Source organism: Lepidochelys kempii, chromosome 5 (genome assembly GCF_965140265.1).
Source record: "Lepidochelys kempii isolate rLepKem1 chromosome 5, rLepKem1.hap2, whole genome shotgun sequence".
In the NCBI taxonomy this organism is placed as follows: domain Eukaryota; kingdom Metazoa; phylum Chordata; order Testudines; family Cheloniidae; genus Lepidochelys; species Lepidochelys kempii.
In genome coordinates, this window is record NC_133260.1 from 129,639,206 (window position 1) to 129,663,228 (window position 24,023).

At 42.2% G+C, this 24,023-nt stretch overlaps 1 protein-coding gene across 13 annotated transcripts in view; it reads left to right on the forward strand.

Annotated features, from left to right (window-relative positions):
- The window catches only part of LOC140911861 (GPI ethanolamine phosphate transferase 2-like), a 168,892-nt gene that overhangs the window by 35,360 nt on the left and 109,509 nt on the right, over positions 1-24,023 (forward strand). For 11 of the 13 annotated variants that reach the window (XM_073345856.1, XM_073345867.1, XM_073345864.1 and 8 more), the window contains one exon: positions 21,141-21,358. In XM_073345856.1, coding sequence (XP_073201957.1) covers positions 21,141-21,358 — 218 coding nt within the window. Of the gene's footprint in view, positions 1-15,247; positions 15,550-21,140; positions 21,359-24,023 lie in introns of those variants that run through there. The other 2 variants (XM_073345868.1, XM_073345869.1) reach the window with 2 other exon arrangements.

The window sequence follows — 24,023 nt, forward strand, 5'->3', positions numbered from 1 at the left end:
ATTGGATCTCAAATACTTTCTTAAATTACAAGGATTTGCTTTTTAGGGGCAACTTTTATTTCTGTTGATAATTCTACCATAATAACAAAGTCTGCTTTTTCCTTTATCCCTATATCTGTGAATCACGGCTCACTACTACACACTTGTGATGAATGAGAAGAGAAGCTGTGCAGCAGAATGAGAAATTTCTTACCTGCAAATTTCTTTCTCTTAGCAGAGTCTCTTGTCATTCAGCCCACTATGGTAGTCTCGTAAATGACTGGAATACAAAATAATTTTTTTCTCTAAAGAGAGACTTGAAGGCAATTATATGTTTAGGTTAGTTAATGTAATTTCAAGTTATCTGAATGCTAATAGGTTGCTGGAGGGCTTCTGCAGGTTTTAAAAAATCCTTCTAGTGCCCTGAGTTGAACAGCAGGGCTTAGATCATGAGAACATAAGAGTGGCCCTACTGGGTCAGACCAAGGGTCCATCTAGCCCAGTATCCTGTCTTCTGACAGTGATCAGTGCCAGGTCCCCAAGAGGGAATGAACAGAACAGGTAATCATCAAGTGATCCATCCCCTGTCGCTCATTCCCAGCTTCTGGCAACTGGAGCTTTGAGTACCAGTTGGATTGCCTCTGAATTCTACAGAGGAGATGTATTACTCATTTGTGATGAAGGAGAAGCTGCTAACCAAAAATTAGCAGGGATAAGAAACTTCTCATTCAAGGAGGAGATTGGTTGTGAGTTGAAGCTTGCAAACACTGTGTTTTGGCCAGTTAAAAACTATGATGCCTTGAGTAGTTTCAGATGATGGATATAAAGTAACAAATTTTGCTAAAAGTAGTTTGAACTTTTCTTGTCCCTTGAGTCTAAAAGCAGTAGGATCTTTTGAAGGGGAAAATGATCAAGGAGTAACTGAGGCTAAGGTAGTCAACTGAAAAAAATCTGTCCAGTGTGTAGCGTCTGCAATAAATGTATTAAATATGATGCCTGGGTGCCTGGAAAAAGATAGGGGTGTGTGTGTGTGTATGTATATCATTGGGAATCCCTTGAAGTTGAGGATGATTGTCTTTCATGGATTGTCCATTTCAAATGATCTGTGGGTCCGTTGATGACTGATAAGACCTATTCTGGAGCTGCAGACTCTGCCACATTGCAGGCGTGTGTTTCCAAGTAGGGCGGGTGACCTTGGGATATTAGTTCGGGCCATACCAAGCTCACTATCACTTCTGTTCTTCCGTTACATGTAGTCACATATGATTTTCAAAGTGCTGAGTTCCCTGTCTCAAGCAGTTCCTCCATTGTTGTCGGTCCTGGGTTATATATTCCCACAAGTTGATGTTTAATGTTGAATTTCCTCCTATAAGCCTTGAGGACATCCCTGTAACATTTTTTCTGCCCTCCTATGAGGTTTCTCTGCCTGGGCTGAATTGTGAGGAGACTACTTGTTTTGGCAGTCTGGAATCGGGCATCCGGACAATATGACTTGCACAGTGAAATTGATGATAAATAATAATGGCCTCAATACTCGTAATATTAGCTTGCGAGAGGATGCTGATGTTAGTGTGTCTGTCACCCCTTTGATTGCAGAATGTTATGTATACAGCATTGATACTTCTCCAGAGCCTTAAGAGGTCTCTTGTATGTTGTCCACTTTTCAGCCCCATACTGTAGGGTGGGGATCACAACCCTTTTAAAGACCATGAGTTTGGTTTTGGTTCTGATGTCGCAGTCTTCAAACACCCTCTTTCTCAGATGACCAAGAGCTTGGCTTGCCCATTTGAGATGGTACTGGATTTCTTCATCAATGTCCGTGAGAGGTGGCTTCCAAGATATGGGAAGCATGCAACATTCCCTAGAGTGTTATTGTGGATCCATATTGCTGGTGCTCGGAATTGTGCACCAGGAGCTTGCTGGTGGAGGACCTTTGTCTTCTGGATGTTAAGTGCAAGTCCCATTTTCTGATATGCTTCAGCAAAGATGTTGATCGCTTGAAGATCTGATTCCGAGTGAGCACACACTATGGCATCATCAGCATACTGAAGCTCGATGACTGAAGTGGATGATGTTTTGCTTCTGGATTGGAAGCAGCCAAAGTTCAACAGCTTGCCATCCATTCAGTAGATTAGCTGCACTCCTACCAGTATCTTATCAGTGATCAAATAAAGCGTCGCAGCAAGGAAGATGGAGAAGAACGTTGGGGCAGTGACACAGCCCTATTTAACATCTGTCTTAACCTTAAAAGGAAGCTGTAGTAGATGCATTACAGAGGATGACCGTTTGCATGTCGTCATGAAGGAGCTAAAGAATGGTGACAAATTTCAGTGAACATCCATACTTCAGAAGGATTTTCCACAACACTTCTCTGTTAATGGAGTCAAAGGCTTTTGTCAGGTCAATGAACGCCCAGGATAGTGGTCTGTGTTCTCTATATTTTTCCTGCAGCTGGCGAGCAGTGAGGATCATGTCAGTAGTGCCTCATGATGGTCTAAACCCACACTGTTTTCTGCAAGACAGAATGGGGATGGTTCAGGAGAAGTCTTGCGAGTCTTTCCTGCAGTTGCTAACAGAGAAATTCATCTATAATTTCCACAGTCAGATTTATCTCCTTTTGAAGGAACAGCCTTGAAAATCGTCACAATCATAGCATCTCTAAATTCAAACGGGATTTTTTCATGGTTCCAGATTTCAAAGCAAAATTGTGTAGCTGTGAGGTGAGTTCCTCTCCCCTTGCTTGTAAATTTCTATAGCGATTCCATCAACGGCAGATGCCTTGTTCTTCAGCTGCTTAATAGCTCTGCACACTTCTTCCAGGGTTGGAGGTATTCCAAATTCATCTCTGATCGGGTGTTGTGGGATGAAGGTAAAGATGCTGTCGTCAACAGCAGAATCCTGGTTGAGGAGATCTTTGAAGTGTTGTTCCAGTGTGCGTTGATGGCTTCCATTTTTTTGATCAACTCCCCTCCATCTTTAGATCTCAAGGGGGTTGGCCTCAACTGCATGGGCCATAAATGGTTTTAACAGCATTAAAGAAGTCATGTATATCAAGGGTTTCAGCGAGAAGTTGAAGCTCATTCGATTTATCCAGCCACCATCTGTTCTTCATATCATGAATTTTTTTGGAACTCTACCTTTGCTTGTTAGTGAGCTGACTTCTTTTGCACAGAGTTGCTGCTGTTCTGCCAGCAAGGTCTTGTTTATGATCTGTTTGTAGAATAATATGCCGTCAGCTGCAGTATTGTGCCCTATGTTGGTTATTACACCTTAAAGACAAATGAGAATGAAAAGTGTCATCTTCACGTTTTCTTTGGAAGAAGCCTTAGAGAGGTGGATGAGCGGCGGGGGTACACAGACATAGCCAGTCTTGCACTAACAGGAGGAGTACACAAGTGTTATCTATCTTCAACTATATTATATCATACAAATTTAATGAACAATATAGGGAAGGTAGATTAGAAACTTACTTTGCTCATAAAATCATATTGAAAGGTGGCACAAAAACATTCTGACAGCTCTACTTTGTCATAAGAGCATAGGTATCTGAATAACTTGAAGGACAAAGGAATCTTCAAGCTAAAATCAATTTTCAGGTACGTTAAAGTTAAATGTTAAATGAAAATTCTGAAACTGAACTGGGGAGCTCATCACTTTGAGGGGAAGAGTTAATAGAAACTGACATAGGAGCAGTGGAGTGGCTTCTTTTGGAAGAGGTGAGCCCAGATAGTTGATAGAGGACTCTGAAAATGCAGTGTCAAGATGAGAAGACAGAAAAGAGGAGAGCCTGGAAGGAGCTTAGCTAGACATAAATATGTGGTTTGGATTGAGTGACTTCCTGAATGGAAAGATGACAGCTGTAGGTTGATGGTACACATGAATGCTCACTTCCCAAAGTGTGCATGTTACGAATGACATGCAAGTTGATGATTGTTTCTGTAAAATGTAAATAACTGTGGGGGGGGGGTGAACTATTTTGCAAAAATACTAGCTTGCTTAAAGCACAGTTGCATTTGCTGCAGTGATGAGTTACATTTTAGGCCTAAAACTAAAATGAAACTCTTCAGTTAATGTCTGATATTGACTTTGTGTTTTAGGTATGTGGATTAAATGAAAACGCATGTTGATTCCTAATGGAGTCAACCAGTGGTGAAATTGAAGCCACTTTTTATTCTCCGATCCCCTTCTTAGATCTGTCCAGTGTGACAAAGTTCCTCCTCTGCCTTGGTGGGGCGTGAGCTTATTGGCAGATTTTCTCGCCTCAGAGGTTCACGGCAGCCCTCAGTTTGGCCACTTTTGTGGCTCAAATCTGCCATTCACTCAGTTAGCCTCATCACTGGCCAGCACAGGGAAAGGAAGAACAACAATCCCTGCAGTCTCTGCTGATCCACCTAGTGGATTGGGGAACAGGCCAGAGACCTTCCCCTCTGGTGGAGACCACAGTCCAGTTCAACAACTCCGGTATCAAGTAGGGAGTTGGAGGGATGGGGGGAACCCGGGCCCGCCCTCTACTCCAGGTTCCAGCCAGGGGCCTGTGGATTACAGCTGTCTACAGTGGCTCCATAACAGCTGCGTGACAGCTACAACTCCCTGGGCTACTTCCACACGGCCTCCTCCCAACACTTTCTTTCTTCTCACCATAGGACCTTCGTCCTGATGTCTTGATAATGCTTGTATTTCTCAGTCTTCCAGTAGTACGCCTTCTGACTCTCAGCGTCTTGCACCTCTTGCTCCCAGCTCCTCGCACATGCACCACAAACTGAAGCGAGCTCCTTTTTAAACCCAGGTGCCTTGATTAGCCTGCCTTAATTGAGTCTAGCAGCTTCTTGATTGGCTGCAGGTGTTCTAATCAGCCTGTCTGCCTTAATTGTTTCCAGAAAGTTCCTGATTTTTCTGGAACCTTCCCTGTTACCTTACCCAGGGAAAAGGGACCTACTTAACCTGGGGCTAATATATCTGCCTTCTGTTACTCTCCTGTAGCCTTCTGGCCCGACCCTGTCACACCAGTTTACATTTGATGTGGGTTGTCACTGGGCCCAAGGAGTTGTTTTGGTAGTTTGATATGAGGGAAGCCCAGCCATTCTTATGTCGTAGTCTAAGAGGAAGCCTGGTGTAAAGGATGCTAACATAGCTCTGTGATGACAAAATATTCCCTTATACTTGGGGAATCACAGAATCAAAAGACTGGTAGGGACCCCAAGAGGTCATCTAGTCCAGTCCCCTGCACTCATGGCAGGACTAAGTATTATCTAGACAATCCCTGACAAGTGTTTGTCTAACCTGCTCTTAAAAATCTCCAATGACCAAGATTCCACCAGCTCCCTAGGCAATTTATTCCAGTGCTTAACCTGATAGTTAGGAAGTTTTTCCTAGTGTCCAATCTGAACTGCCCTTGCTTCAATTTAAGCACTTTGCTTCTTGTCCTATCCTTAGAGGTTAACCAGAACATTTTACCTCCCTCCTCCCTGTAACAACCTTTTATGAAAACTGTTATCGTGTCCCCTCTTGGTTCTCTCTTCTCCAGACAAACCAAACCCAGTTTTTTTCAGTCATCTTTCATAGGTCATATTTTCTAGATCTTTAATCCTGTTTGTTGCTCTTCTCTAGATTTTCTCCAATTTGTTCACATCTTTCCTGAAATGTGGCACCCAGAATTGACACAATATTCCAGTTGAGACCTAATCAGCATGGAATAGAGTGGAAGAATTACCTTTGGTGTCTTGCTTTCAACACTCCTGCTAATACATCCCAGAGTGTTTGCTTTTTTTGCACCACTGTTACACTGCTGACTCATTTAGTTTGTGATCCACTTTGACTCCCACTTTCTGAACTACTCCTTCCTAGGCAGTCATTTCCTATTTTGTATGAAGACTCTCTTGTCACTGGGGCAGCTGGTTCTGAGGCAGCTTTTGACCAATGGAGCAGTACAAAGCTACCCAACGTAATGGAAGATGTGGCCACTGAGTGGCCACATATACCCAGTATGCAGAGATCATCTTGGCCTAGATTCCAGGAAGACTTTTTGTTCATCCCTGAATCAAAAGGCTTCTTCTTTAACTCAGAGGCTAAAAGGCTTGTGTCCTTAATGAGGCAGGCCCAGCTGTCAGCCCCTCCCTGCCAACTGACAGCTTATGAACTTCCCTGGGGGACGGATAATTCTAGCTTTGTCCAGGGAAATTCACTAACCCCTTCCTCCCATTTTTGGCTGTGAGGTTTTACATAGGTTTCCATTATGTGTGTCACTGAAGTGAGTTTTAAGCGTGGATTTGTGTAAAGTGAGCAGGTCTCACTCCAGGGCAGGATGGATGTAAAGACATAAGCAATAACATGGAAAAGGAACAGCAGAGTGGAATAAAAGTGAAAAGAGCAGGATGAGAAAGAAGGCTCAGAGTGGAGAGAGTGGAAAGAAATGAGAGCTAAAGATGAATCCTCCCCCTTTTTAAGTTAAATAAGACTTTTTGAAACTCTTTCCTGTGATTTATACCATAAAATAGTGTCTTACATAATTATCTCATGGAGCTTGGTCAAAATTTTGTTTTATATTATTCTTTGAGATCCTCAGTGTTTCAGTGGAAATACAAATGAATTACGTAATGTTACTTGAAGAAAAAAGAAAAGGAGGACTTGTGGCACCTTAGAGACTAACCAATTTATTAGAGCATAAGCTTTCGTGAGCTACAGCTCACTTCTTCAGATGCATATCGTGGAAACTGCAGCAGGCTTTATATATACACAGAGAATATGAAACAATACCTATTCCCACCCCACTGTCCTGCTGGTAATAGCTTATCTAAAGTGATTTCCAGCACAAATCCAGGTTTTCTCACCCTCCACCCCCCCACACAAATTCACTCTCCTGCTGGTGATAGCCCATCCAAAGTGATAACTCTTTACACAATGTGCATGACAATTAAGCTGGGCTATTTCCTGCATAAATCCAGGTTCTCACATCCCCCCCACCCCCATACACACACAAACTCACTCTCCTGCTGGTAATAGCTCATCCAAACTGACCACTCTTCAAGTTAAAATCCAAGTTAAACCAGAACATCTGGGGGGGGGGGGTAGGAAAAAACAAGAGGAAACAGGCTACCTTGCATAATGACTTAGCCACTCCAAGTCTCTATTTAAGCCTAAATTAATAGTATCCAATTTGCAAATGAATTCCAATTCAGCAGTTTCTCGCTGGAGTCTGGATTTGAAGTTTTTTTGTTTTAAGATAGCGACCTTCATGTCTGTGATCGCGTGACCAGAGAGATTGAAGTGTTCTCCGACTGGTTTATGAATGTTATAATTCTTGACATCTGATTTGTGTCCATTTATTCTTTTACGTAGAGACTGTCCAGTTTGACCAATGTACATGGCAGAGGGGCATTGCTGGCACATGATGGCATATATCACATTGGTGGATGTGCAGGTGAACGAGCCTCTGATAGTGTGGCTGATGTTATTAGGCCCTGTGATGGTGTCCCCTGAATAGATATGTGGGCACAGTTGGCAACGGGCTTTGTTGCAAGGATAAGTTCCTGGGTTAGTGGTTCTGTTGTGTGGTATGTGGTTGTTGGTGAGTATTTGCTTCAGGTTGCGGGGCTGTCTGTAGGCAAGGACTGGCCTGTCTCCCAAGATTTGTGAGAGTGTTGGGTCATCCTTTAGGATAGGTTGTAGATCCTTAATAATGCGTTGGAGGGGTTTTAGTTGGGGGCTGAAGGTGACGGCTAGTGGCGTTCTGTTATTTTCTTCGTTAGGCCTGTCCTGTAGTAGGTAACTTCTGGGAACTCTTCTGGCTCTATCAATCTGTTTCTTTACTTCTGCAGGTGGGTATTGTAGTTGTAAGAAAGCTTGACAGAGATCTTGTAGGTGTTTGTCTCTGTCTGAGGGGTTGGAGCAAATGCGGTTGTATCGCAGAGCTTGGCTGTAGACGATGGATCGTGTGGTGTGGTCAGGGTGAAAGCTGGAGGCATGCAGGTAGGAATAGCGGTCAGTAGGTTTCCGGTATAGGGTGGTGTTTATGTGACCATTGTTTATTAGCACTGTAGTGTCCAGGAAGTGGATCTCTTGTGTGGACTGGACCAGGCTGAGGTTGGTGGTGGGATGGAAATTGTTGAAATCATGGTGGAATTCCTCAAGGGCTTCTTTTCCATGGGTCCAGATGATGAAGATGTCGTCAATATAGCGCAAGTAGAGTAGGGCTTTAGGGGACGAGAGCTGAGGAAGCGTTGTTCTAAATCAGCCATAAAAATGTTGGCATACTGTGGGGCCATGCGGGTACCCATAGCAGTGCCGCTGATCTGAAGGTATACATTGTCCCCAAATGTGAAGTAGTTATGGGTAAGGACAAAGTCACAAAGTTCAGCCACCAGGTTAGCCGTGACATTATCGGGGATAGTGTTCTTGACGGCTTGTAGTCCATCTTTGTGTGGAATGTTGGTGTAGAGGGCTTCTACATCCATAGTGGCCAGGATGGTGTTATCAGGAAGATCACCGATGGATTGTAGTTTCCTCAGGAAGTCAGTGGTGTCTCGAAGGTAGCTGGGAGTGCTGGTAGCGTAGGGCCTGAGGAGGGAGTCTACATAGCCAGACAATCCTGCTGTCAGGGTGCCAATGCCTGAGATGATGGGGCGCCCAGGATTTCCAGGTTTATGGATCTTGGGTAGTAGATAGAATATCCCAGGTCGGGGTTCCAGGGGTGTGTCTGTGCGGATTTGATCTTGTGCTTTTTCAGGAAGTTTCTTGAGCAAATGCTGTAGTTGCTTTTGGTAACTCTCAGTGGGATCAGAGGGTAATGGCTTGTAGAAACTCGTGTTGGAGAGCTGCCGAGCAGCCTCTTGTTCATATTCCGACCTATTCATGACGACAACAGCACCTCCTTTGTCAGCCTTTTTGATTATGATGTCAGAGTTGTTTCTGAGGCTGTGGATGGCATTGCGTTCCGCATGGCTGAGGTTATGGGGCAAGTGATGCTGCTTTTCCACAATTTCAGCCCGTGCACGTCGGCGGAAGCACTCTATGTAGAAGTCCAGTCTGCTGTTTCGACCTTCAGGAGGAGTCCACCTAGAATCCCTCTTTCTGTAGTGTTGGTTGGGAGACCTCTGTGGATTAGTATGCTGTTCAGAGGTATTTTGGAAATATTCCTTGAGTCGGAGACGTCGAAAATAGGATTCTAGGTCACCACAGAACTGTATCATGTTCGTGGGGGTGGAGGGGCAGAAGGAGAGGCCCCGAGATAGAACAGCTCCTTCTGCTGGGCTGAGAGTATAGTTGGATAGGTTAACAATATTGCTAGGTGGGTTGAGGGAACCATTGCTGTGGCCCCTTGTAGCATGTAGTAGTTTAGAAAGTTTAGTGTCCTTTTTCTTTTGTAGAGAAGCAAAGTGTGCGTTGTAAATGGCTTGTCTAGTTTTAGTAAAATCCAGCCACGAGGAAGTTTGTGTGGAAGGTTGTTTTTTTATGAGAGTATCCATTTTTGAGAGCTCATTCTTAATCTTTCCCTGTTTGCTGTAGAGGATGTTGATCAGGTGATTCCGCAGTTTCTTTGAGAGCGTGTGGCATAAGCTGTCAGCATAGTCTGTGTGGTATGTAGATTGTAATGGATTTTTTACCTTCAGTCCTTTTGGTACGATGTCCATCTGTTTGCATTTGGAAAGGAAGATGATGTCTGTCTGTATCTGTACAAGTTTTTTCATGCAGTTGATAGATTTCCACTCCATACGGCTAAATGCAGTGCCTTGCATAATGACAGGTTTCAGAGTAACAGCCGTGTTAGTCTGTATTCGCAAAAAGAAAAGGAGGACTTGTGGCACCTTAGAGACTAACCAATTTATTCGAGCATAAGCTTTCGTGAGCTACAGCTCACTTCGTCAGATGCATATCGTGGAAACTGCAGCAGGCTTTATATATACACAGAGAATATGAAACAATACCTATTCCCACCCCACTGTCCTGCTGGTAATAGCTTATCTAAAGTGATATTCTATCTACTACCCAAGATCCATAAACCTGGAAATCCTGGGCGCCCCATCATCTCAGGCATTGGCACCCTGACAGCAGGATTGTCTGGCTATGTAGACTCCCTCCTCAGGCCCTACGCTACCAGCACTCCCAGCTACCTTCGAGACACCACTGACTTCCTGAGGAAACTACAATCCATCGGTGATCTTCCTGATAACACCATCCTGGCCACTATGGATGTAGAAGCCCTCTACACCAACATTCCACACAAAGATGGACTACAAGCCGTCAAGAACACTATCCCCGATAATGTCACGGCTAACCTGGTGGCTGAACTTTGTGACTTTGTCCTTACCCATAACTACTTCACATTTGGGGACAATGTATACCTTCAGATCAGCGGCACTGCTATGGGTACCCGCATGGCCCCACAGTATGCCAACATTTTTATGGCTGATTTAGAACAACGCTTCCTCAGCTCTCGTCCCCTAAAGCCCCTACTCTACTTGCGCTATATTGATGACATCTTCATCATCTGGACCCATGGAAAAGAAGCCCTTGAGGAATTCCACCATGATTTCAACAATTTCCATCCCACCACCAACCTCAGCCTGGTCCAGTCCACACAAGAGATCCACTTCCTGGACACTACAGTGCTAATAAACAATGGTCACATAAACACCACCCTATACCGGAAACCTACTGACCGCTATTCCTACCTGCATGCCTCCAGCTTTCACCCTGACCACACCACACGATCCATCGTCTACAGCCAAGCTCTGCGATACAACCGCATTTGCTCCAACCCCTCAGACAGAGACAAACACCTACAAGATCTCTGTCAAGCTTTCTTACAACTACAATACCCACCTGCAGAAGTAAAGAAACAGATTGATAGAGCCAGAAGAGTTCCCAGAAGTTACCTACTACAGGACAGGCCTAACGAAGAAAATAACAGAACGCCACTAGCCGTCACCTTCAGCCCCCAACTAAAACCCCTCCAACGCATTATTAAGGATCTACAACCTATCCTAAAGGATGACCCAACACTCTCACAAATCTTGGGAGACAGGCCAGTCCTTGCCTACAGACAGCCCCGCAACCTGAAGCAAATACTCACCAACAACCACATACCACACAACAGAACCACTAACCCAGGAACTTATCCTTGCAACAAAGCCCGTTGCCAACTGTGCCCACATATCTATTCAGGGGACACCATCACAGGGCCTAATAACATCAGCCACACTATCAGAGGCTCGTTCACCTGCACATCCACCAATGTGATATATGCCATCATGTGCCAGCAATGCCCCTCTGCCATGTACATTGGTCAAACTGGACAGTCTCTACGTAAAAGAATAAATGGACACAAATCAGATGTCAAGAATTATAACATTCATAAACCAGTCGGAGAACACTTCAATCTCTCTGGTCACGCGATCACAGACATGAAGGTCGCTATCTTAAAACAAAAAAACTTCAAATCCAGACTCCAGCGAGAAACTGCTGAATTGGAATTCATTTGCAAATTGGATACTATTAATTTAGGCTTAAATAGAGACTTGGAGTGGCTAAGTCATTATGCAAGGTAGCCTGTTTCCTCTTGTTTTTTCCTACCCCCCCCCCCCCCCCAGATGTTCTGGTTTAACTTGGATTTTAACTTGAAGAGTGGTCAGTTTGGATGAGCTATTACCAGCAGGAGAGTGAGTTTGTGTGTGTATGGGGGTGGGGGGGATGTGAGAACCTGGATTTATGCAGGAAATAGCCCAGCTTAATTGTCATGCACATTGTGTAAAGAGTTATCACTTTGGATGGGCTATCACCAGCAGGAGAGTGAATTTGTGTGGGGGGGTGGAGGGTGAGAAAACCTGGATTTGTGCTGGAAATCACTTTAGATAAGCTATTACCAGCAGGACAGTGGGGTGGGAATAGGTATTGTTTCATATTCTCTGTGTATATATAAAGCCTGCTGCAGTTTCCACGATATGCATCTGAAGAAGTGAGCTGTAGCTCACGAAAGCTTATGCTCTAATAAATTGGTTAGTCTCTAAGGTGCCACAAGTCCTCCTTTTCTTTTTGCGAATACAGACTAACACGGCTGTTACTCTGAAACCTGTCAATGTTACTTGAGTTACTCTAGGAGAGCAAAAAGAAAAGGAGTACTAGTGGCACCTTAGAAACTAACCAATTTATTTGAGCATAAGCATCCGATGAAGTGAGCTGTAGCTCACGAAAGCTTATGCTCAAATAAATTCCTTAGTCTCTAAGGTGCCACTAGTACTCCTTTTCTTTTTGTGAATACAGACTAACACGGCTGCTACTCTAGGAGAGCAGTCTTCCTACTGTCAGGAAATGAAATTTCCTAGGGAGCTTGTATGGTGTGTGTGAATGGAAGTACGTAATTCTGAATTAACATGCATAATTACAGCCACATTTATAAGAGCTACCTATTGCTTGAATCCTGCTCTTAACCAGGGGATCTGCAAGACATTGAGACAGCATGAGCTGCTCATTGGGAGTGCATGTTACAAAGTCTAGTAAAATAGAACTTGACATGCTCAGTGATCTACAACAAACTGAATTCAGCAGGAGGACCTAAAAGATAAATGATTAAGTGATGTGGAAAAAATAACTTCAACTGAACAGAAGTGAGCCCGGTGTCTTTTAAGGTTATAACCATACCATGATTGCAAATGTAAATGTTTGAACTACCTCAAAAAATTGAAATGAACAAATTGTTTTATGTTTGATAATCAGGTGATACTTTTTTCTTGTAAATCTGCTTTATCCAATCTACTAGATAGCAGTCAGGAATAAAATCCAACCAGAATTCTTAAGTCTCCATGACCCAGATATGTCCACCATAGTGCTGTTACTAATGCATTGAATTTAAGCATTTTCTTCTATCTTTGTTTGAGAAGGTAGAAGTTACAGGGCCACAAGGACATTAATCTATATATTTCTTATATAGCTTCCTTAGAACTGGATGTTTTGCAGTTGTCAAATTGTGGTTAGATTCAACAGTTGTCTTTAAAAATAAATTTATTTGGAATAACAAAGATGGAGAATTAATGTTGACATTTTAAAAAATCCAGCGCAAAAATATAAACAGTATTGCTCTTAAGCATTGTGATGTTCCCCTCTGGTGTTGGCTGGACCAGTGATCTGCTAGGTCATTCCAATCCTTGACTCTGGGAACCAGCCTTACCCTGCTCTGCTGTGAGAACCCCCTGGTGTAGGTGGAAGAGAGAGGAAGAGCATGGCAAACGTCTCTCCCTTTTATCATGTCCTTTCTTCTCTCTTGGCTTTGTGCTGCTCCCCCCCCCCCCGGCCCCCAAGTCATTGAATCATAGAATATCAGGGTTGGAAGGGACCTCAGGAGGTCATCTAGTCCAACCCCCTGCTCAAAGCAGGACCAGTCCCCAACTAAATCATCCCAACCAGGGCTTTGTCAAGCCTGACCTTAAAAACCTCTAAGGAAGGAGATTCTACCACCTCCCTGGGTAACCCATTCTAGTGCTTCATCACCCTCCTAGTGAAAGTTTTTCCTAATATGCAACCTAAACCTCCCCCACTGTAACTTGAGACCATTACTCCTTGTTCTGTCATCAGCTACCACTGAGAACAGTCTAGATCCATCCTCTTTGGAACCCCCTTTCAGGTAGTTGAAAGCAGCTATCAAATCCCCCCTCATTCTTCTCTTCTGCAGACTAAACAATCCCAGTTCCCTCAGCCTCCCCTCAAGTCATGTGTTTCAGTCCCCTAATCATTTTTGTTGCCCTCCGCTATACTCTTTCCAATTTTTCCACATCCTTCTTGTAGTGTGGGGCCCAGAACTGGACATAGTACTCCAGAGGAGGCCTCACCAATGCTGAATAGAAGGGAATGATCACGTCCCTCAATCTGTGGGCAATGCTCCTACCCAAAGTGCCATTAGCTTTCTTGGCAAAAAGGACATACTATTGACTCATATCCAGCTTCTCGTCTACTGTAACCCCTAGGTCCTTTTCTGCAGAACTGCTGCCTAGCCACTCAGTCCCTCGTCTGTAGCAGTGCATTGGATTCTTCCATCCTAAGTGCAGGACTCTGCACTTGTCCTTGTTGAACGTCATCAGATTTCTTTTGGCCCAATCCTCTAATTTGTCTAGGGCCTTCTGTATCGTATCCCTTCCCTCCAGCTACCTGCCACCGTATCTACCACTCCTCCCAGTTTAGTGTCATCTGCAGATTTGCTGAGGGTGCAATCCACGCCATCCTCCAGATCATTAATGAAGATATTGAACAAAACCGGCCCTAGGACTGACCCTTGGGGCACTCCACTTGATACCGGCTGCTAACTAGACATGGAGCCATTGATCACTGTTAAGCATTACCTCATCACTGTCCCAAACTGACCAAAGGAAGGCGGGTGACTCACTTGAGAGTCCAACAGATCCTTTGTTGTTTCCTAGGCCAATGTCCTTTGTTCCTGTGATGCTGAGCTGGGTTTTTCCCATACATGCCCTGATGAGGTGTGAACTGCCCCTCTGCTTCTGGAGAGTTTTTGCCTGGGCTTGCTTTAAGCCATGAGGACACATTTTCAGCCTCATAACTATATACATGAAATTACAACCTATAATATTACTATAACAATGATTATTATAACATTACCATAACAACAGTGCTCCTACATCATGAGCCTTCCGAAGACACTCGACATGACAAACTTTGCATTAGACACCACACAATTCTGTTATAAGGATGAACATGGTGGTGCTGGGTGTTCCCCCGAGGTATAGAATGTCACAAGTATAAGTAAGCAAATTTAGAGTGAGGGTCACTTCATGCTATCCTTGTATTTTAGATTATAGTTGTAGGCGACCATGTGCAATTTCTCAGCTAAAATACTGTTTATTTACAAATTTAAATACCTATCTAGCATATTGAGGTGCTATATAGTAGTGTCCAAATAAGACTACGAAGGAAAACATGCTTTCTATATAAAGTATGCCTAAAATGGACTAAAATAGCATGTTAGATGTTCAGTCCTGTGAAATGGTGTAATACTTGGCTTGGAAAGTTAATTTGCAGGTAGTGAGAGGGAAGCTGTACCTGGCAAGCTAGGGGATCAGACTCATCAATTTCTGCGGATTTTTTGTTTTTTTAAAAAAAGTTCTAGCCCTTCTGCTTATGGAGATGAATATTCATATGCAAACCAGTGAAGTGTTGTCTTTGTCATCTGGAAGCAGACCCTCCAGTGCCTCTGCTGCTGCTCAAAGCTTTGCCAGGAAGCAAGAAAGTGAAATAACTAGACTCTGGTTCATGTCATTGCTGATAGGACACATTTGGGCCGCAATGAAACTGTGAAGAGTCACGTCAATTTCCTGCTGCTGCTGCTGTTCCGGAATGATGTGGGCAGAGATTCGGTGGAGGGGAAGAGGAGTTTCCAAAGAAGGAGGTTGGGGAAGGAATAGAATGGAGTCTTTTACTCATAATGTGTAGGTTCTTGGACCCTTGGTCACCTTTACTCTATCCTTCTCCCATCTTCTTTCTTCATCTAGAAGGCTTGGGGTGAGAGATAAAGTAAGGAGTCCTTGGAGCAGCCAGCACTCTTCTGGGTTCATAAGGAGGAAAGAGAAAGTTTCTTCTCCTTTCCAGCAGCCAGAAGTGAGTGCAGGTTCCGACTGATCATGTACTGTATGCTAGACAGGAGTTGATCTGTTCCATTTGTCATTCAAGATTCAATATTCAGTAAAGTTTCTAAGTTCAGCTAGTCATGTAAATTGAATCTGGGGTCTTCCATTCTCATGCATTATTCATCAAAAGATTCTGCAGGCCAAATGAGTGCAGTCAGTTACACTTGTGCAACATTGTCTTCAATAGGATTGCACAGCTGTAACTGACAAACTCACTGAACAGTTTTGTTGCTGCACAAGAAAAAGAATTTAGCTCACTCTTCTAGCTGTGAGAAAAGGAGTACTTGTGGCACCTTAGACACTAACAAATTAGCTGTGGCTCTGCCGGGTTAATGGGAGTAAAAGGTTGTATTAAAAAAGCAAAGAATCCCTGTCCCTAAAGTAAGCAGATGTAACTGAATATATACAAGGAGTAGATGGGCTCGAGTGAGTGAGTGCTCTTTTACCCAGTCACTCTTCAGAATAGAAAAGCACTTTGATTCCAGCGACTTCAATCTTTGTGCTGGAAGTACTGGTTTGAATGGTAACTGCTGGAAAAAATGTAGCTGAAATAATCTGTAATCTTAAATTATGCACCAAAAATTCATGGATGGAATTCTTAATTTCGTAACTTTTGAAGGCTGCTGTTGGAGGTAGTTGGTGAGAGTCCTGGGGGTAAAGAAAATACCTTCAAGTCTAATAGTCGTCGTTGCAAACTGCAGGAACTCTGCTCTGAAATGGGAATATATCCGAGAATACTAGGCAACTTTAGTGCTTGGGAGCAGGGGCCACGTGGACAGTTAGTTTACGGCAGGTTAGTGTGGAATAGACTTATGCCCCAGGTTGCAGTACACTAATTGGTTGTATAGAGGAGCCCTTATTTGTTTACTACTAATGCAACAAATACTTTGGCTGTTTATCTAAACTGAAATATTCAGTGGATGTTTCCTTGACACCATATTGTGTCTGTAACTTTCTTGAAGCAAAATTTGATGCAGCTGAATAAACTAGATGCTTTCCATCCTAGAGTGTGGAGAAAAACTGAATTTGTAGGGAGTTAGTTAAAATTCAGAGGTAAAGATGGTGGCACTACAGTCTTGAGGGGAGAGTACTAAAACTCTTACTCAGATGTTTACAGAGGGTAAATGAGTTTCTACAATGGAAAAACTAGCAGTTATCTTCTGAGTCTCTTATCTTCCTGAGAGCACTGAGGAAGATGAGTCTTGGAATAACAGATCTCCCATTCTCTCTGGAAAAGTCCATTTTGTCTTTGCAAATATCAAATATTTCTTCTTTCAGTCACCTCAGCCTTTGCAGTATTGGTAGGTGTGACGTTTTCCTGGTGTCATCTGGACCGGTGATCTGCTAGGTCACTCCAATCCTTGACTCTGGGAGCCAGCCTTACCCTGCTCTGCTGTGAGAACCCCACTCCTGGGCTGTTCACGCACAGCCTCTGGCATGTAAATTGCTCCTTGGATTGTGTAACCGAATGACACAAGCCAATATCTCCAGTCCCAGACCCAACTCTAGGAACCTCCGTTTTGTATGAGTTATGCCCACTGGACACCTCAAGCATGTATGAGTTCATCAATTTAACAAAGAAATTGATATGTACCAGGCTTGTTATCTTAAGGGGACTCTCTAACATGCTTCAGACCAAACGAACTGCTTCAGGTAGAATAAACAGATTTATTAACTACAAAGATAGATTTTAAGAGATTATAAGTCAAAGCATAAGTTGGATTTGGTCAAATTAAATAAAAGCAAAACACATTCTAAGCTGATCTTAACACTTTCAATGCCCTAACAAACTTAGATGCTTCTCCCCACAGGCTGGCTGGTTGCTCTTCAGCCAGGCTCTCCTGTTTGATCAGCACTTCAGTTGCTTGGTGGTGGTGTCTGTAGATGGAGTTGGAAGAGAGAAGAAGAGCATGGCAAATGTCTCTCCCTTTTATCATGTCCTTTCTTCCCTTTTGGCTTTGCCCTACCCACCCCCCCCCCAACCTCTTCAGAGTCAGATGAGCGTTACCTCATCACAGACCCAAACTGACCAAAGGAATGGGGGTGACTCACTCGAGAGTCCAACAGATCCTTTGTTGTTGCCTAGGCCAATGTCCTTTGTTCCTGTGAGGCTGGACTGGGTTTGTCCCATACATGCCCTGATGAGGTGTGAACTGCCGCTCTGCTCTTGGAGAGATTTTGCCTGGGCTTGCTTTAAGCTGTGAGGATCCATTTTCAGCCTCATAACTATATACATGAAATTATAACCTATAACATTACTGTAACAACAATTACTATAACATCACTATAATAACAATGCTCAGTGCATCATGAGCCTTCCAAAGACGCCCAACATGACAAACTTTGCATTGGATACCACACAATCATAAGGATGAACATGGGGGTGTAGGGTGTTCCCATGAGGTACAGAACATCACGGTTGGTAATTCAACTCTGTTTCATTTTAAATTATGGTTTGAGATAACTATTGAGTTAGGCTTAAAAGCACAGTTTGTTTGAAGAGAAGAAACTACAGGGAGTTTGAAAACCTTATGACAGTTAGCCTGAAGATTAAGGTGTTACTGGCCGGAATGGAAAAATTGTCTTGCCACACATTTCAAAATTCCCCTCAAATGGCTAAGATGTATTATTCTTGTGTAATGCTCACCATGTACTGAACTTATATTGTCAATCAACTTTCTATTATAAATATGCTGAAAGCATAACAGAAATAAGAAAAGTAGTAACTTTTTACTCTTCCTGTCTTTACTTCACTTTTTATCTTTTCCTGTAACAGAAAATGTGTTTTACAATAGTGTCTGGAGGTTCCAACAGATTATACAGTGCCCGGTACAGTGGTGTCCCAAATAGCTCCAGACCTAAGTGCTTACAAACCAAATGGACAAGATGGGATGAAGGATCACCCCCATTTTATAGATGGGGTTTTGAAGCACAGATTAAGTGACTTGCCCAAGGTTACACAGCAAGTCTGTGGATTCAGGAATTAAACCTAGGTCTCTTGTATTCCAGTTCAGTGTTCTACTCTACAAGGACATGGCATATCATTCCTGTTTTGTCTTCAGTGTTAGTTTTTTCTTTCTCTGTCTTTATGTCCTTCTTCCTACATAGCTTTAGAGCTGCTCTATTTTCTGGATCATATCTATGGCCTGTGAAAGACTGCTTTGTGTGACTGGCCCCCCCAAAAAAGAAGTACTTTTTAGCTTGACTTAAAGGGTCAGTGGAGTATTCTCCCAGCATGAGATGAATCCTCTGGTCTAGGACTGCTGTAGCTCTTAAGTCACTCCCCGACCTGGCCCAGGGGTAAAGGGCTGGGCTAGAGGGCGGGGCATGGCCAGGGTATTCCAACACGTTGCTGGCCATGGGCACTGATAGAAAATATGGGATAGTCACTGTCCAGAGACAATGACCAGTTGAGAAATAATCTTCTGCAGGCCGCTCGAAGGGAGAGCGTGCATAGTTTCTTATCAAAATGTTTGATGCCTCCATCTTTCATATCAGACTTTCATTAATTAGTGCGTCACACCCTTGAAGCAAGACCCTCCGACTTCTTGAAGGGAGAAGGAACATTGTTTTCCTTCAACAACTTTCTGTCACTCTCCTTGTTCCTGAGATTTCTAGCTGCTGGGCGGAGTGGCAGTTTCTCTGATAGGATTTTTCCTGCAGCTTCAGTTTGAGTCTTTCACTCCAGCTCTTGCCTTTGCTATTGCTCCTAGATTTGCAGTCTGTTTTACTTTTGCTTACACGTTTCTGAATAGCAGCAGTTTTTTTGCTTCTGCAGCTTGACAAACCAGCAGGAGCCGGGGCACCAGCTCTGTGTGCAGACTTGGGAGGGTTACAGTTCCTCAATTCACAGTTCACATTTGAAAACTTCTTTGCAACCATAAGTGTTAGAAACTTCATTTTTAAAATGAAAACTTAGATTCTACAGAAGAAGCTTATTTAGTTTATCCGAGAGACATTTAGGAGATGACTTGACTACAGATTGCAAGTACCTACATGGGTAGAAGACTTGATAGAGGGCTCTTTAATTTATCAGACAGACATAAGATTCAGTTGCTGGAAGCTGAAGCAAAGAAAACTTAAACTAAAATAAGGTAATGAATCATTGGAGCAATTTACCTAGGGATGTGGTAGCTTCTGTTACTTGAAGTCTTTAAATCCAGATGAAATCTCTCTCCAAAAGATGTGCCCTAGCTCAACAAGAAGTGATGGATTGGATGCAGGAGCCATTTAGTGAAATTCTATGGCCTGCGTTGCGCACAAGGTCAGACCATCTGATCATCCCTTTGCTTTTCACGGACTCGGATTTAAAAGGCTTGAAGATCAGGCTGAAGTCTCCTTGTCTTGGAAATATCTTGACTATCGTAGCTTCCTTAATAGTATGCTCCTAAGAAACAGTACCAAGATTTTTCAGAAGTCTAGGATTTTGGGAATCTGTCTTGAAAGGGACCTGATGCTCAGATGTTAAGTAATCTGAAAAATCAGGCCATTTGCAGTGTTTCAGGTTGGACAACCTAAAAGTGAGGCATGCAAAATCACTTTTGAAATTATTGACCGCAAGATGTAAGTGCATGTTTCTACTAATTTGATTTGGCTCTATCAGGTGAAATTACAAAAATGTATATGTTGGGGACTTGATTGCAGAGATCAGGGAATGATTGAATGGCTGTGTGTTCGTATATTACTGGCAAATCTGAGTCTTTTGAATTCAACAATTTCACGTTTTTATTGATAATAAAAAGTGTTTGAAAAAAACATTTTAAAATTATTTCTTTTCAGGGATGCAGTCTAATATTAGTCTCACAGTACCTATGTCCCCTTCTGAATGAAAGAGATTGGCTTTACTTGTATGCTTTATGCTTATCCCCTGATTAGGGCTCTTACAAACTCATTCTTTACCATCAATAGTATAAGTTACATGCCCCGTATTGCAAAAAGACATTTAAAATATACTGGATAGAACCCAGAAAACAAGCCATGTCTTATTGGACGGTGAGATAAATATGGAAAACTTTGCATTTAAATCGGAAAAGGCATTGTTTGCAGTGTTATTGTTTAAACTAAAATAAAATAGTCCATATCACATTATATACAAATTCCTGCTGTTTTGCTCACATAAGTTGAATGAAGGAACTGATGTTCCATCTAGAGAACCACCAACAGATGGTATCCAACCTGGCCTATACCGATTATGGATAACTAGTGATCCTAATGGAGAACATATGAGTTCTGACAGGGCTTAAGTACATAAGTATATAAGTGAGCGTCAGTTTAGAAAGTTCTTCTATTTTTTTTATAGGTTTTTTGTTTTCAGTATGTTTATTTTCAACTTTGAGGGCTTTGTTTCATTTTTGGGAGATTAATCAGTCTTATTCTGGGTAACTACCTCATTATAGACTTGATTGCCTATTTAGGATTTATGTCTTTCTCGGTGTGAAATTACAATTGTTTTAGGTCCTGAAGCAAGGTTATAATCAGGACTCTGATAATTACTAATTTACTTACTGATCCTTTTATCTGTTTCTTTCTTACTAGATCCTGGATTTGAGCATTTTAAGATAGCAGAAAAATCCCATGGGAATTGGATCAAGCTCTATCTAGAGGGAAATAATTCAGAAGTCCTCTTAAACCTTGGCAAAAAGGTCCTTAAGCAATATTTAGAGGCTCTGAAGATCTTGAGTTCTTCACTAAGCAAGCAAGTGGCACAATACGACATGTATTCAATGACGGTGGGGACTGTGATAGTCCTGGAGGTATGAATTGATAAGTTTAGGAAGGAGGTTATATGATGGCATTGCCTGTGCTAGGGGAGAATGACCCAGGAGGTCCCGTCCCAATTTATATTCTTGTGAATTCACATCTCATTATGAAGCGGCTAAGAGCAGAAACGTTCAATTTGCTCTTTTGATTACATAGTATGGTTTTAGTAATGAGTAATGCTGGAAATTGGTAACTGTTTCAGTGTTAACTCTTTTCTATTGAAAGATGAAGTATGACTTTTCAACACACCAAAATTATTTTCTGGGATAAGTGTTAGGAAGCTTTTGGTATAATCTCTTTGGTTTACGCTTTCTGTACTTTGATATTTACAAAAAGAAAAGGAGGACTTGTGACACCTCAGAGACTAACAAATTTATTTGAGCATAAGCTTTCGTGAGCTACAGCCGATGAAGTGAGCTGTAGCTCACGAAAGCTTATGCTCAAATAAATTTGTTAGTCTCTAAGGTGCCACAAGTCCTCCTTTTCTCTTTGCAAATATAGACTAACACGGCTGCTGCTCTGAAACCTTTGATATTTACAGTGTGTAGATGTGCTCCAACTTTAACTGCTCTTGTATCCACTAGCCTATATTGCTTCATGAACAGAGCTTCTCTATATAAAAAGTATAGAGCAGCTATGACAACGTTCTCTTTGTGCCTAATGATGATGTAAAATTCACATTTCAGCAGTCCGGGTTAAATTCTCAGATATAGGAACATTTATTCTTCGTGCTTAAAGGTATAATCCTGGGAAAGGAGTGCTTCCTGCAGGGAGCTCAGTGCCCTCAACTCTTGCTTAAGATCTTCTGTAGGAGCTGAGAGTACTCAGCACCTCACAGGACCGGGCCCTAAAAATAGCAAATACCATCTTTGGTATGAAGCCTGGAACAGGCTATTTGTAGGTGTTGGTTTTTTTTTTTTTTTTAAATGTGGATAATTATTAGGGCTATTGATTGATCGCAGTTAACTCATGCGATTAACTCAAAATTAATTGTGATTAAAAAAATTTATTGCCGTTTTAATCACATTGTTAAACAATAGAATACCAATTGAAATTTATTACATATTTTTGGATGTTTTTCTACATTTTAAAATATACTGATTCAGTAACACAGAATACACAGTGTTCAGTGCTCACTTTATACTATTTTTATTACAAATATTTGCACTGTAAAAATGATAAATGTCGATTTTTTTTTTGTTACATAGCTGCATTAAAAACTCTGTAAAACTTCAGAGCCTACAAGTCTTCCTTCTTGTTCAGCCAATCGCTAAGACAAACAAGTTTGTTTAGATTTATGGGAGATAATGCTGCCCGCTTCTTATTTACGTCTCCTGAAAGTGAGAACAGGTATTCTTATGGCAGTTTTGTAGCCGGCATTGCAAGGTATTTACATGCCAGATATTCTAAACAGTCATATGCCCCTTCATGCTTCAGCCACCATTCCAGTGGACATGCTTCCATGTTGATGATCTCATTTAAAAATATGTGTTAATTAAATTTGTGACTGAACTCCTTGGGGGAGAATTGTATGTCTCCTGCTCTTTTACCTGCATTCTGCCATATATTTCATGTTATAGCAGTCTCAGATGACCCAGCACATTGTTCATTTTAAGAATGCCTTCACTGCAGATTTGACAAAACGCAAAGAAGGTACCAATGTGAGATTTCTAAAGATAGCTACAGCACATGACCCAAGATTTAAGAATCTGTAGTGCCTTCCAAAATCTGAGAGGGACAAGGTGTGGAGCATGCTTTCAGAGGTCTTAAAAGAGGAACACTCTGATGCGGAAACTACAGAATCCGAACCACCAAAAAAGAAAATGAACCTTCTGCCGGTGGCCTCTGACTGAGACGATGAAAATGAGCATGTGTCGGTCCACTGCTGGAGATTATCGAGCAGAACCCAACATCAGCATGGATGCATGTCCTCTGGAATGGTGGTCAAAGCAAGAAGGGCTATATGAATCTTCAGTGCATTTGGCACGTAAATATATTGCGACTCCGGCTACAACAGTGCCCTGTGAATGCCTGTTCTTACTTTTAGGTGACATTGTCAACGAGAAGCGGGCAGCGTTGTCTCCTGCAAATGTAAACAAACTTATTTGAGTGATTGGCTGAACAGGAAGTAGGACTGAGTGGGCTTGTAAGCTCTAAAGTTTTACATTTTCTATTTGAGTGCAGTTATTGTACATGATTCTGCATTTGTAAGTTAAACTTTCTTGATAAAGGGATTGCACTACATTACTTGTGTTCGGTGAATTGAGAAATACTATTTTTTTTACAGTGCAAATATTTGTAATAAAAAATAAATATAAAGTGAGCCCTGTGTGCTTTGTATTCTGTGTTGTAATTGAAATCAATATATTTGAAAATGTAGAAAACATCCAAAAATATTTAAAAAGTATTCTACTATTGCTTAACAGCACAATTAATCTTTTTAATTGCGTAACAGCCCTACTTTCTAGGATTAAAAAAAATTCCATCATGTCGGATCACATTGATGACTTATGTGGTGTCACAGTGTTAAAACCTGAAGACTCTCAGAACAGATCTCTGCTACTTGAGCTAATGGAATAACTGGTGGTAGTGGTATTGGGTTAGCCACTATAGGGAGATGAGGCAACATTTGGGTTTCACAGCATTCCTTTGTCAGCC